The following is a 14,368-nucleotide window of genomic DNA, read 5'->3' as shown; positions in this document are numbered from 1 at the left end:
GGCTCCCTTGTCTTCCCTGGCCCCTCACCCTTTTTCCCTAAGAGACTAATAATCCTAGTATCCGAAAAGTCGTTAGCTATCTCGCGGAAGTCGCACTGTTTTCCTTCCGCCGTGTTTCTCTTTCGTTTCCGAGACCTGAAAAAGGCAGATGGAATAAAGGAATGATAAAAAAGAAAAGAAAAATAGTAGTTGCATCCACAAAGTTGCCGAGGTAATTAGAGGTATATATGTACCAAGATGCATCACTAATTATTTTGTTGTTCAAAAGTTTCTCATCTGTTTACATTAGTAATGTTTTGTTCTATTACATCAAGCTAAATAGTTAAACAGGGAGAAATAGTCGTTGTTTAACACAACATACAAGCTTTATATATTCTATAGATTTAAGGATATTACGTTACATAGCTTTAAGAGAGACATATCCCATTCTTCAGCTCTTTTAGCATAGTGGACACTTTAATTAAACACTATTGAAGGAATTAACTTACATTTCTTTTTTCCTGTATTACTTTTCAATACACATACATTTATAAATTCATGAAGAAGATATATTAATCGTTATTAAATATGGGTATATTTCTGATTTGGTTTGGTTTATTAGATTACGGCAAAGCACTCGAGGGCTATCTGCCTTAAGGGAGGGATGCCTTCGTGGAGGACTTTTTAAGGGAAACTGGCTCGTATACTACACATGGGGAAAACTACGAAAACACACATGCAACCAGCCCGTTCGCGGGATTCGAACCTCGAACCGAACTACCAGTGTTCAGCGACGTTACCGCTCAGCCGCTGGTGGGCCATTTCTATTTGAATGGTGTGTAGTGAATATGTGAATGTTCAGTCTTCACTTGACGAAAAAAATTAATGCTGCCTACTTTATAACTTCATTATACTACTGAGCAATAAATAAAGAAATAATTCTAGTCATTTTCAAATTCGCGTTGATATATATATATATATAAATAATTTTACCTTATTTTTCTCCTACTGTAGTTTTTAAAAATTTTTTTTATTGAATAATTTAATTCCTTGTGCACCACAGTATTACACAAGGCTTGCATAGATAAGTTAAAAAAAAACAAACAAATACAGCACAACACAAAATAAAATAAACTTACAAATTGACAAATGACAGTTAAGATATAAATATACAGAAGAAAGAGAATGCCACTTTATCTTGAAAAATACGTGAAGAGGGGGAGGATATGTAATGTTCTCAGAATTTAGCTTAGAAATGAGTTCTTTCATCCTTCCGTAAGCTTTGAACTATAGAACAACAAATGTTCGACATATTGCACTCTCCCGAAGTTGCAAGAACACAAGTCTGTATGATAACCCAAATCTCTTCAGATATGAGTTGAAATTACCATGTCCAGTTACAAATTTAGTAATTTCAAAATTACAGAAAAATAGACTTTATTAGTTGGCATACTTATTCTTAGTATGTACGTAATATGTAAATATGTGAATTTGTGTTTGTGTATACAATATATATAAATATATATATATATATACATATATATAAAACATAAAATAAAAATCCAAAACAGTAAGTCCAATTAAATTGGAATCTAATTCACGAGCTGAATTCTGCAGTGATTGATTAAGATACTCTGGGAGACGTAAAATCCATTTATTTATAAAAAAAATATTTCACACTCATCGATTTTTTTGAAGTGATTATTTGTGCTATTTGAACCGAGTTACGCTTTTTTTAAGATTTTTGTGTATCTGATTGCTTTTTAAATTGGTCTATGTTGTAATTTTATTTTTTACTTTATTTTTAACAAAAAATAATTAATTTTTAAAAACTATATCAATTTTGTTCAGTGATTGTTTGCCTTGTTTTCTACTAATTGCTTTGTTTCTTCTTCTATAACTGAATATGATATTTGAACTTATTTTTAAATTTAATTAATTTTTTATTTATGTATGACATAACAGAATTCATGGTCGCAACTTTGAAGGAGAGACAGAATATGGTGCAAAGAAAAGTTTTCTTAATACAATGCGAAATGGAATGTAAAAATATGAACGCAGAAACACAGTTTAAGGAAGAAGATTATGGGAAAGATTTTTTTTTTTTTTTTTTTTGTTTTTTGTTTTTTGTCAGGAATAATTTTTGTCAGGAATAAATGTTGTTTTTTATCAGAATTTTTCAACTAAGCGATCAGCAACTGCAACGCATGTGTCACAATCACTACGGAGCTTGTTTGCAAGACGCTGAATGACTGTCCTAAAAATGCCATCTCAAGAATCAGTGTTACTGTTGCAGAAATATGTGACATGCCGGTCATCTTCTAAAGCAGTGGTCGCCAAACTTATGAAGCTTGTGAACTACCGTACCTTTTTTAAATCCTAATGTGAGATACCTTAACGAACTACTAACTTCTTTTTAAAATATATTATGTTTACTAATTCAGAAGTCAAACAACAAAAATCAGCGTTATATTTACAAAATTTTCACAGGACTAGTTTCGATGGTTTTACCGAACCACCATCTTCAGCTGCAAAACCGCAAATGAACAAGATAGGAAATAATGATTAGTTAAGATAAGAAATCCTGGACAAGAATAAGCAAGTGGCGCCATCTGTTGGCGAAACCAGAACTAAAACATAATTTCTCTAAAAGCCGAAGGCAAATTTGGATTGGAATTAGGATCGTTAACTAGAACAGAAAGATTTTTATGAATATGAAATGCCTCTAGAAAATCCAGTTCTCCAATGGAAGATACTTTTTGAATAATTTTAGCAGCAGAAAAATTGAAAGTGTGATTTTCGGACCAACAATGTTGAGCAACAGAAGATTTCTGTGTTTCCTTTTTTCTAACATATGCCTCATGTTCTTTGACGCGAAATTTTAAGGCTCTCTTAGTTTGGCCAATGTAAATTAATCTTATCTTGTTCATTTGCGGTTTTGCAGCTGAAGATGGTGGTTCGGTAAAACCATCGAAACTAATCCTGTGAAAATTTTGTAAATATAACGCTGATTTTTGTTGTTTGACTTCTGAATTAGTATTTGTTCGGCGTGTTTTTTGTGTCTTAATTATATTATGTTTGTTTATCGCTTTTAGACTTACATTTCTATTTATCAGTATTTCTAGTAATCTCTTTGAAATCAGTTTAATTAAACTGTATATAATAAAAAGAAACTGAAATTCAATTGTACATAAGAAAGAAACTGAAGGGTAGTTACTAATAAATATCAAATATAATAACAAACCTTTTTTATCAGAATGATTAGCATTAATGAGGAGGATGGAATTCTTTTTTGTCATCAACAAGTTTCTAATGTTGGGAGAGTAGGTAGCGGCTGCCATTCGAATACAGTTGTCCAAGTGTTTCTGTACTAACTTTTAATAAATTTCATATTGGAAAAAGAAATCTCGCGCAGATGTAGAGCTGAACATTGCCTTAAAAGTTAACGTAACATTCAGAAAACTATTTTTTAACCAAAATCCATTATGCATCCTTGCTTTAAATGTTTGAAGCTTGTGTGCGCTTCATCTTAAATTTCATTGCAAGAAACAGAGCCTCTTCAAGAACTTTGAGACAAAGTTCGTGAACTAAAATTGAGTATTTTTTTAAGGAACGAGAGGCCAAATATTTTCTTAGCTTGAAGAAAGCGATCTTACAGATAAATCATTTAGAAACTCAAACAGTTCCAACTCCACTGTAGCAGTCTCTTCTCAGCGTCAGCTCGGTGGAGGAATACAGATTAGGCAACCGAAGATAGTTAACGCGATCTACCGAAGATGTCCCCGTGAGCTACTTGTAGTTCGCAATTGACGGTTTGGCGATCACTGTTCGTAGTACGATGAAGTGTTCGCAGTACGCTAATCAGTTCATCGTCGTTGTGAGGCATGTTTTGCACCGGTAGTCAGCCGTTTTAACATTTTTGTAAATATCACTCACCTTTTCTAGTAAATTTAAATGATTTTTCATTATCCATTTTTTTTTTTTTTTTCATATTTACTGTGATTTTGATTTCACATTTTACTATTCACTATACTGTTCAATAAAAATTGTTAATTTTAGCATGGTCTATCAACAATCAAAGCTGTGACCTTCAATTCTGTTATACCTTCTACATATATTATTCAAAATAAATATTATTCAAAATAAAATTGTTAATTTTAGCATGGTCTATCAACAATCAAAGCTGTGACCTTCAATTCTGTTATACCTTCTACATATATTATTCAAAATAAATATTATTCAAAATAAAATTGTTAATTTTAGCATGGTCTATCAACAATCAAAGCTGTGACCTTCAATTCTGTTATACCTTCTACATATATTATTCAAAATAAATATTATTCAAAATAAAATTGTTAATTTTAGCATGGTCTATCAACAATCAAAGCTGTGACCTTCAATTCTGTTATACCTTCTACATATATTATTCAAAATAAATATTATTCAAAATAAAATTGTTAATTTTAGCATGGTCTATCAACAATCAAAGCTGTGACCTTCAATTCTGTTATACCTTCTACATATATTATTCAAAATAAATATTATTCAAAATAAAATTGTTAATTTTAGCATGGTCTATCAACAATCAAAGCTGTGACCTTCAATTCTGTTATACCTTCTACATATATTATTCAAAATAAATATTATTCAAAATAAAATTGTTAATTTTAGCATGGTCTATCAACAATCAAAGCTGTGACCTTCAATTCTGTTATACCTTCTACATATATTATTCAAAATAAATATTATTCAAAATAAAATTGTTAATTTTAGCATGGTCTATCAACAATCAAAGCTGTGACCTTCAATTCTGTTATACCTTCTACATATATTATTCAAAATAAATATTATTCAAAATAAAATTGTTAATTTTAGCATGGTCTATCAACAATCAAAGCTGTGACCTTCAATTCTGTTATACCTTCTACATATATTATTCAAAATAAATATTATTCAAAATAAAATTGTTAATTTTAGCATGGTGTATCAACAATCAAAGCTGTGACCTTCAATTCTGTTATACCTTCTACATATATTATTCAAAATAAATATTATTCAAAATAAAATTGTTAATTTTAGCATGGTCTATCAACAATCAAAGCTGTGACCTTCAATTCTGTTATACCTTCTACATATATTATTCAAAATAAATATTATTCAAAATAAAATTGTTAATTTTAGCATGGTCTATCAACAATCAAAGCTGTGACCTTCAATTCTGTTATACCTTCTACATATATTATTCAAAATAAATATTATTCAAAATAAAATTGTTAATTTTAGCATGGTCTATCAACAATCAAAGCTGTGACCTTCAATTCTGTTATACCTTCTACATATATTATTCAAAATAAATATTATTCAAAATAAAATTGTTAATTTTAGCATGGTCTATCAACAATCAAAGCTGTGACCTTCAATTCTGTTATACCTTCTACATATATTATTCAAAATAAATATTATTCAAAATAAAATTGTTAATTTTAGCATGGTCTATCAACAATCAAAGCTGTGACCTTCAATTCTGTTATACCTTCTACATATATTATTCAAAATAAATATTATTCAAAATAAAATTGTTAATTTTAGCATGGTCTATCAACAATCAAAGCTGTGACCTTCAATTCTGTTATACCTTCTACATATATTATTCAAAATAAAAATATAAGATACAGTTTTTAATACATGAAGCATCATCATTTGTAGCAATAATTTTTTTTTTAAACGTTTAATACATACAATGCAATTTCCTGTAGGCATGTACATTCATTCGGAAATTATTGTACTTACAATATCCTCCTAACTTAGATCTAAAAATTGACAAATTGTGCTTAGGATAAATTTGTATCGATTTTTAATTAATTTTTCATGTCTTTATATCAAGAGCTGTAAAGTATCTTCAGCTATAGTGGTAACAAACAGGTGATGGAAGATATTTTCATTATAAAATTAACATGTCAGAGAAGTGCACATAAGAATTTTCAGAACAGCATTATCTGTAGTAAAGTTCTGTTTTTTTATAAGTTTTGATTACTTTATAATAGAGGAAAAATTAACACAATGATTCTTTAATGTTTTTGCTTTTATTCTGCTTAGTAAAGGTTGTCTAATAAGTTTTTATACCTTATTCAGTAAACAAATTTACAAAAACATTTTTAGTTTCCTTCTGACATTGTTATTATATATTTTTCAGATCTATCATAGGATAGGTATTTTTTAGATCCTGTATGAATTTCTAATACTTTAAAAGAGTGCAACTCCAAAACGCAGACTTAATGGTAAGTAAATGTAATTTAAGTGTACTACCAGATAAAAATAAGTAACAGAGCTAAACATATGCTAAATATATGTACTTTTGTATTATTTTTAAATGAATGTACGTTTATATTAATTTATGTATTGTTAAATTTATTCCACTGTAAGGAATGATATTATTTTAAATGTGTATGTATTTTTTATATTTATGAATATTTATTGCAGAAAATGTGTAATTATGAATTTAAACAATTAAATTTTATGAAGTTAAATATAAATCTTTCTTTATGTAAGAAAAAAATTTATTCTTCATGTTTGTAAAACCTAAAATACAAAGGACATAATCAAGGAAACAAAAGTCATAAAAAATGGAGATTGAAATAAATATACATTTTGGAACATTCCTGCAAGACTGCAATTCTCGGTCAAAGAGCCCACCACAGTACAACGTTTGTAGAATTTGAAATGTTTAGAATATTTTTAAGGATATTAAATTTAAAAAATAAATAAATCATTCCAGAAAAAAATCTGCTTCACATAGATAAAATAAACTGTAGAGACATTAGGTAATTTTTTGGAAGCCGAAAAGATGAAAAATTAGCAACGCCTTCGCCGGTAATCGAACCACGGACCTCTGGAATACCGGCTCAACGTTCAGAACCACTACACCACGAAGGCGGAACAAATACCTTATATGCTTCCTCTTTTAAAGGGCGACTGGGGTTTTTAGGGGACCCAATCGCCAAATCCTGGGTGTAGAAAATCTTCATCCAACACCCTTTTAGTTCGAGCGCCACTGTAGAGACATTAGTTAATTTTTTGGAAGCAGAAGAGAGGAAAAATTAGCAATGCCTTCGTCGGGAATCGAACCACGGACTTCTGGAATACCGGCCCAGCGTACAGAACCACTACACCACGAAGGCACGCTATGAAGGTGGGAGAAATACTTTATAAAACAATGTTAAAATGTTATCATGAAATAAAAAAAAATAATAAATCAAACTCAGCTGTATAGTCAGTTTTTGAAAAATATGGAAACTAAAAAAATAATCTTCGAATCTTATTTAAAATTAAGAACTGTCAAACATACAAGGTTAAAAATACCTGTATTAGACAAATTGACCAAGATTAAAAAAATGGAATGTAAACATTTTTGTAACAAAAAAAAAACCAAGTTGTTGTTGATAGCCGTCAGTGATTTCTATCCTAATTATTATATTCTGTCTATGAAATTCTAAAATTAACACATAAACCACTTGTACTCTAAGTGCTTCGGCGTATAAGTTTAAAACTTCAGGTTAGAAGAATTATGTGTTAATTAAGCAAACATATGCAGAATAAATTAAAGAGTTCTTAGAGAGCTGCGCTGGAAATTTCCCGTCGGCTGCATGTATAATACATTTTAATAAAATTAATGCTTTAAGACTGAGTAATAGATGTTATTTTATGCCAACATTATTTCTTTTTATTTTTTTCTGCACACACACATATATATAAAATATAATGAATTTTAAAACATAAAATGTAAAGGAATCAGCAGCCAGGAGAATTTCCGGCGTAAATGAAAGAAAATTACTTTCTTATTTTTTAGTAAGACAAGTGAGATAAGAAAAGGCATATTTTAAATCTGTTGTTTTAATATGCATTAATAAAGTAAAGGAAGTCTTTCTTTTTGCATTACTAGCTTTAAGAACAATGGTTTAAATTACGTATTTATTTCTTCTTTACAAAGTTAAATACAATATGTCTGCATTTATTTCTATATTAAAGGTGACTTCTTATATTATATAACATTAAATAATATGAGATGATTAAAATTTCCCTCGAGGATTCAGAAAATTGTTGTAAAACAGTGATAGTTATGCAGCAATATATATACACTCACGTTTGTGAAAATTGCAACACCATGAAGGACTTACGCGAGTGAGCTGAAATTTTCAGGAAATGCAAAGTAGCGCATGATATGCAAATGATTAGAATTGCAAATCCGTAGCGCATGCGTATGCTGAGCAGCGCCCTCTGAACGGCTGATGGATCCGAATAAATAGACGGCTGTAGCGAGGCGTGTATGGTTATCGGTGGTTATCTGCTAGTGGTAAACGTTAACTCAATCTGTACTTATGCCTCGTCGACGAAAGAGAGCGAGATTTGAACAACTTACAGAGTTTGAACGAGGGAGAATCATCGGCCTTCGTGAAGCTGGATTGTCGTATCGTGCAGTAGCCTCTCGTGTGCAGCGTAACAGCAGCACAGTGATGCGCGTTTGGAAGCAGTGGACGGACGAGTGTCGGACGACTCGGAAATCCGGGAGTGGACCCCGAAATGTGACGTCAGCTCGCGATAATAGACACCTGGTCCGCATGGCGCGGACGGACCGTACAGCTTCCTCTAGACAATTGGCAGCACTGTGGTCAATAGCTACAGGTGTTTCATTGTGTGTTTCATCAATTCGTAGACGTCTGCTGCAGAGTGGACTGCGCGCACGGACTCCTTTATACAGGATCCCCCTAACGCACGACCATCGCCGCCTGCGGCTACAATGGGCCAATCAGCATAGAGACTGGCGTGCTGATTGGCAGCATGTCGTGTTTTCTGACGAATCCCGCTTTAATTTGTGGTACCATGAAGGCCGCATTCGTGTCAGACGCTATGCCGGTGAACGGCACCTTCCGGAGTGCATTATCGAACGCCACAGTGGACGAACACCCGGAGTTATGGTCTGGGGCGCCATAGCATATCATAGACGATCTCAAATGCTACGAATTGTGGGCAATCTGAACAGCAACCGGTATATCCGTGAAGTTCTGCAGCCCGAAGCTGTTCCCTTCCTTCAAAGCTTGCCAGGCGCTGTATTTCAACAGGACAATGCCCGCCCTCATACTGCTCGGATTGTTAAATCCTTCTTTGCAGCGCAGCAGGTACAGCTTCTTCCTTGGCCTGCGTGTTCCCCGGATATGTCGCCAATTGAACATGTGTGGGATGTCATTGGTCGGCGTCTTGCTCGTGATCCTCGTCCTGTTGCGTCTACAGACGAACTTTGGGTACGCGTACAAACGATATGGAATGCTCTTCCTCAGTCAGACATTCAAACTTTGTTTGACTCCATGCCACGTCGTGTAGCAGCACTTATTGCGGCGCGTGGTGGCCACACAAAATACTGATTCTGATCTCTTGTTCTTGTTTGTTTGCTTTGAACATTTAATCATTTATTTGTACCACTACCACTCAACTGTGTATTAAATTGCATTCAATTATGACGATTACTTCTTGGTGTTGCAATTTTCACAAACGTGAGTGTATAAATAATATTTCATTTCAGCAGCATATATATAAATAATATTTCTAAGTTTGCGTAATATGCTTTTTTTTCTAACTTTGGTATTCCTAAGCTGTTTCTTGCAAAACTTTAAAGAATGTTTTTCTTCGTCGGCCCCTTATATTTTTCTCTGTAATATGCAGCATCCAACATAATCTTAATACTAATAATTGCCCATAAAATAACTTTAAAATAGGATTTAAACTAAGAGTGATTAAAAGTTTTTTTTTTAAATGGTCTATTAGATTTACCTTTTATTATTATTTTTAGTTTTAGAAATATAAAAGAATTTTCAGACACAAAATCGCAGACTCTAATTCGCAAAAATTCTATTTTAACAAATGAGATTCTTGCGCTTGATGTATTGACGTATTATTTAAAAAGTATCTGGCATAAGTTTGCTTACCTCAATTCTTAAATAGCCTCATTCAAAACCATTCACCCTGTTTTCTGTAGTAAATTATTGACTTGCCTTAAGCTTGCCTTTTCTGAATAAGAAGAGAAAAACTCAATAATATTTGCACGGTTATAAGCTTTATTTTGGATTTTTTCTGTTGAATGACGTTTTAGTGTTCTGCTAGCAAACATTAAAATCTTTTAGTGCATTAATTTCATATGATTTTTTACTTACTACGTTATAATATTTTGTATCAATAAACGATTAATTATGAATTTCATGAATAGTTTTTGGTAATCAATGTGATCTTTATTATGTCAATCACCAATTATGCTTGTGCTTATTGGGCTATTGATCCCCAATCGACCCCTTAAACAGCATTGAAATCCTTTGAAGTTTTTTGCCCTCAGGGGGTAAATACCAACCCCGTCGGGAGCCCCTGTTCTAACTACAAATTTTTTCTACTAGACAGCATTCATAGCGTTTCATAACAGTATTAAGTAATACTGCTATACACAAAGTTTAAGACATCTTAAAATCCACTGAAAGTGAGTAAGTTCCGATGGTACAATGGAGACTTCGTAAGAGCTATTAGAGACATATGCAGACAAGGTAATTCCTAAAGTTAAAACTAACTCAAGGAAATGGCCTTTTATGTAATACAAAGCAAAGCTGCCCTTAACCGTTCGTTGGCTAAGAGGCACGCATCACCATTGTTGCGCATATCGAGCACCTGCAAGATGTATAAAAAACTTGGAGATGTGATCTATGTGTTGATATACATCTTTTTCCTGCATTTACTATGATTATTGTACTACAGATTTTTAAAAATTTTAGAAGGAATCGTAAATGACTCTGCATATAATTATCCTTATGTTAGTCTCCTATACTGCATATTTTATATATGATTTACTTCAAATATATAATTGTTTTCTAAGCCGGATTCGAGCATAATTTGAAATAGCACAATGTAATTTGCGATAAAGGGCAAGATTGTTACAACAACTATCGTTCCGCAATAAAAGGATGTGTTAAAAGAAAGATAAAGCGATGACTTCTGAAACTAAAATATAACTGCCATTATCTTATTCTTCGGGCTCAGTGAACACTCAGAAGAACGCAAACTCTTTTATTTATTATTATCGCAAATGAGACTTAGGTAAGTCTTTGTTTTGCAGGTAAGAATGTATAATTGCACAAGACTCGCTTTGTTTAGGAAACACTGATGAGAAAATTTGTAGTTTTCCAACCTTTACACTTATCGTATGGCTACTGATAGCCAAGATTTGATACTCTTTGAGACAATATGTCTAAACTTTTAATCAGATTTAATTAAGAGATCTAATTGGGCAAAGTATGTGCAAAATGCTCTCTTTCTTACTATTTATTTTTCTATCACAATTGTTTAATCAGATATTAAACGTTTGTTTTACAACATACAATTTAGATTCGAATTCAAAACAGCAAAATGCAAATAAAAAGTGGCAACAATAAATAAAATTTAATTATCTACTATCAGATTTCGCACCTTTTTGCTTGTTCGTTACATTATAATTTAAAAAGTAAAACAACCGCATATTTAAAATTGATAAGGTATTTTCCCCCTTCCTTCCATCATGTCTTCATGGTGTAACGGTAGCACACTCGACGTCTATTTGAGAGTTCCAATTTGCGAGCACCGGTGAGGGCATTGCACATTTTTCATGTTTCCTACTTCAAAAATAACCTAATTGTCTATACAGTGGGGCACGAGCTACTCTACATTTTCTTAACTAGTTTCTCATTTATTTATCATCACCTCAAGTATGTTAAATTAGTACATTTCGCACAAAGCGATGCTTCATATTTTTTGGATGTTGATTACGACACTAATGAAAATTAATTTGAACGTTTTACAAAATAAAACCAAATTGTCTTTAAAACATGTATTATATATTATGGATGAAATATTTTCAAACATATTTGAAATGAATCTTTTCTAATGTTATTTATTTCCGCGGATATTTCCCGCATAAAGGTATTAAAATTTTCGTGTTTACCCTTATTCATATTTCTATGTCTTTCAAAGTATTGTAATTTCAGAAAGCATGCATTTTGAAAGAAACAGAAATTCTAGACAAAGAAAGATCTCATATATACAAAGAAATGAAAATTTTTATTTACATTTGAGAGAAAATGCAGGCTTGGCAACTTTTATTTGATGTTTCAGATGGGAAAATGCCGTGTATTGAGGGACTGCGTGGCTTATATGATCGATATGACTTCAGCGTTTGTTTATGTCAAATTCTGCACATTCGTTTGCTGCTGTATCCTGCGAAGAAAAAGAAATTACAGTGTAATCTCCTGCATTTCCTTTCACCTCGAAATTAAAAGTAACGTAGCGGACCATCCTTACAACCATGAATATTTGTATTCAGAAAATTCTTTTGATTTAACAACGTCATATGAATTTCCCACGAAAAATGCTTCTAATACACTTGCATTTCACGTAACTCAGTAACATATAACTTTAATATCACACTTAATTATTATTGTCTCTAAAATTGTACAAAATTCTTAATTTATTAAAATTAATATTAAAATATCAATCCTTAATAAATGTAAATAAAAGTTTCAGATGGAATATAATGGCAAAATTAAACGGCATAACTTTGAATTTATAGTAAATATCTTTTAGGCCACCGGAGACAGTAAATTTGCTGGCAATTCGATCTCTAGTGAATTAGGTTTATTATATCGGTGTTACCTTTGTTTCCCAAATGTCGTGTTGTAAGGAATTTTCTCTATCCTTAACGAGTGCCTTCTCGATGTAATTTAGAATTACGCAATCTGAAAGTCTGGAGTGAATCCCGACAAAGGCATCGTTGATTTTTCATGCCTCAAACTTAATGACTCTACAAGTGGTGCCTGAAATAAAATGTGATGGCCGATAATTCGTGACTACTTGAATATGGCGACTATCTCCTTTCTCCCTAGTTGCCCTTTAAGTGGGGGAGAATACAAAGGATGTTTCCCTTCCTTACCCTGCTTTCTTCTGGTGTAATTTGAAAGTATGTCCTGCTAGCTATCCGAAGTTTGAAGTTCCGGCAAAGACATCGTTGATATCTCATTTTTCCTGCTCAAAATAAACCTATTGACTCTACCATGTTATTACAGGCTTGATCTCTTCCTCCTCTAGAAATTATTCGGTAAAGTCATGCCAGCAAATTGAAAGTAACTTGGTCGTCTTTCTCTGTTTCGTATTTCAGTAAATTGTTAAGCTTACTTTCTGAAAGGCGAAAATGTCAATCCATATTGTTTAATATAACATATACACGTGAGATGGAAAATAGGTGTTTGTGCACATTAATCCTCATTGATGTTGAATAACAACTTAAAAAAAATTCCGCAGTGGGAAGCTGAATGGTGCAAATTTCGTCACTGTTCAGCTGGTGCAATTTGAGAAGGAAAAGGTTTTTTTTAAAAACATTTTTTAACAAAGTCTTTCACAAATACGCCTACTAAGCAGCTTTTGCTGATCGCGGTACAATTAAAGAGCGCTTAATTAATCAAACATTTAAAAGATATAAGTTATAATCAGTTGCAGTTCCTTTATCATAGTAGCATAATCACGTAACGCAGAAATTTTTTGAACTTCTGACAGGATACAATAAAGCTGTTTAGTTAGCTACCTCAATATGATCACTTTTCATAATCGTGATTTGCTTAACAAGTTTAGATGACAGCAGTGTAAACAAACAAACCAAGGCTCGCCTAACGTAATACTCGGATTTTTTATGTTTCACATATAATTGCATGCCTATATCTGTTTTATATAGGTTGCATTAATATGTCTTAGAAATGTCATTCCTCTGTACATCAGCTGTTAAAAATATCATAATAGTAATGATTAGGGTTTAACCTTTTATACAAACTGACATAACATTTTCCGCGCATGCTTTTAAAGTTAGTGCACATATATCAAGAAATCATAGTCAGATATACGTTCGATAATGCCCTTTTGAAATGTTAGAGCAGGCTATTGTGCACCATACCAGCTGGACAGCGTGGCCCATTGTTGTTTGAATTTTTAGTTTTGCAGGACTAAGTTGCATGGTACACTAATGAGGTGATAATGAATAGAAATAGACGAGCTTTGTTACATACATCCGTATATTTCAATGCTGATGTGTAGGAACATCTGAGTAGAGCTTTTTCTGTATCATGAGTTGTAAACTTGTTATTTGGTCATAGCGATTACCCGATGTGTTCCCGATTTACGTTGTACCTTTCGGGTTACCTAACGAAATTCTTTTATAAGAATCCTGTTGAAGCTTACGCTGATGTTAATCGCAAGATACACTATCCGACAGTGAAAATGCAACACCAAGAAAAAGTAGCAAGAAAATGATGAAACTCGGCAAACAGAGTTGAGACAGCAA

General features: G+C 32.3%; 1 protein-coding gene across 1 annotated transcript in view; it reads left to right on the top strand.

Annotated features, from left to right (window-relative positions):
* The window catches only part of LOC118201867 (cell adhesion molecule Dscam1-like), a 476,421-nt gene that overhangs the window by 454,075 nt on the left and 7,978 nt on the right, over nucleotides 1–14,368 (top strand). Inside the window, exon 28 of the mRNA XM_085815870.1 lies at nucleotides 6,173–6,257. Within this exon, the coding sequence (XP_085671996.1) occupies nucleotides 6,173–6,183 (11 nt within the window). The 3' untranslated portion in view covers nucleotides 6,184–6,257. The remainder of the gene's footprint in view (nucleotides 1–6,172; nucleotides 6,258–14,368) is intronic.

Source organism: Stegodyphus dumicola, chromosome 4 (genome assembly GCF_044657685.1).
Source record: "Stegodyphus dumicola isolate Sdum_Otavi_A_Nest chromosome 4, ASM4465768v1".
NCBI lineage: Eukaryota > Metazoa > Arthropoda > Arachnida > Araneae > Eresidae > Stegodyphus > Stegodyphus dumicola.
This window is presented reverse-complemented; position numbering and strand designations above follow the sequence as displayed.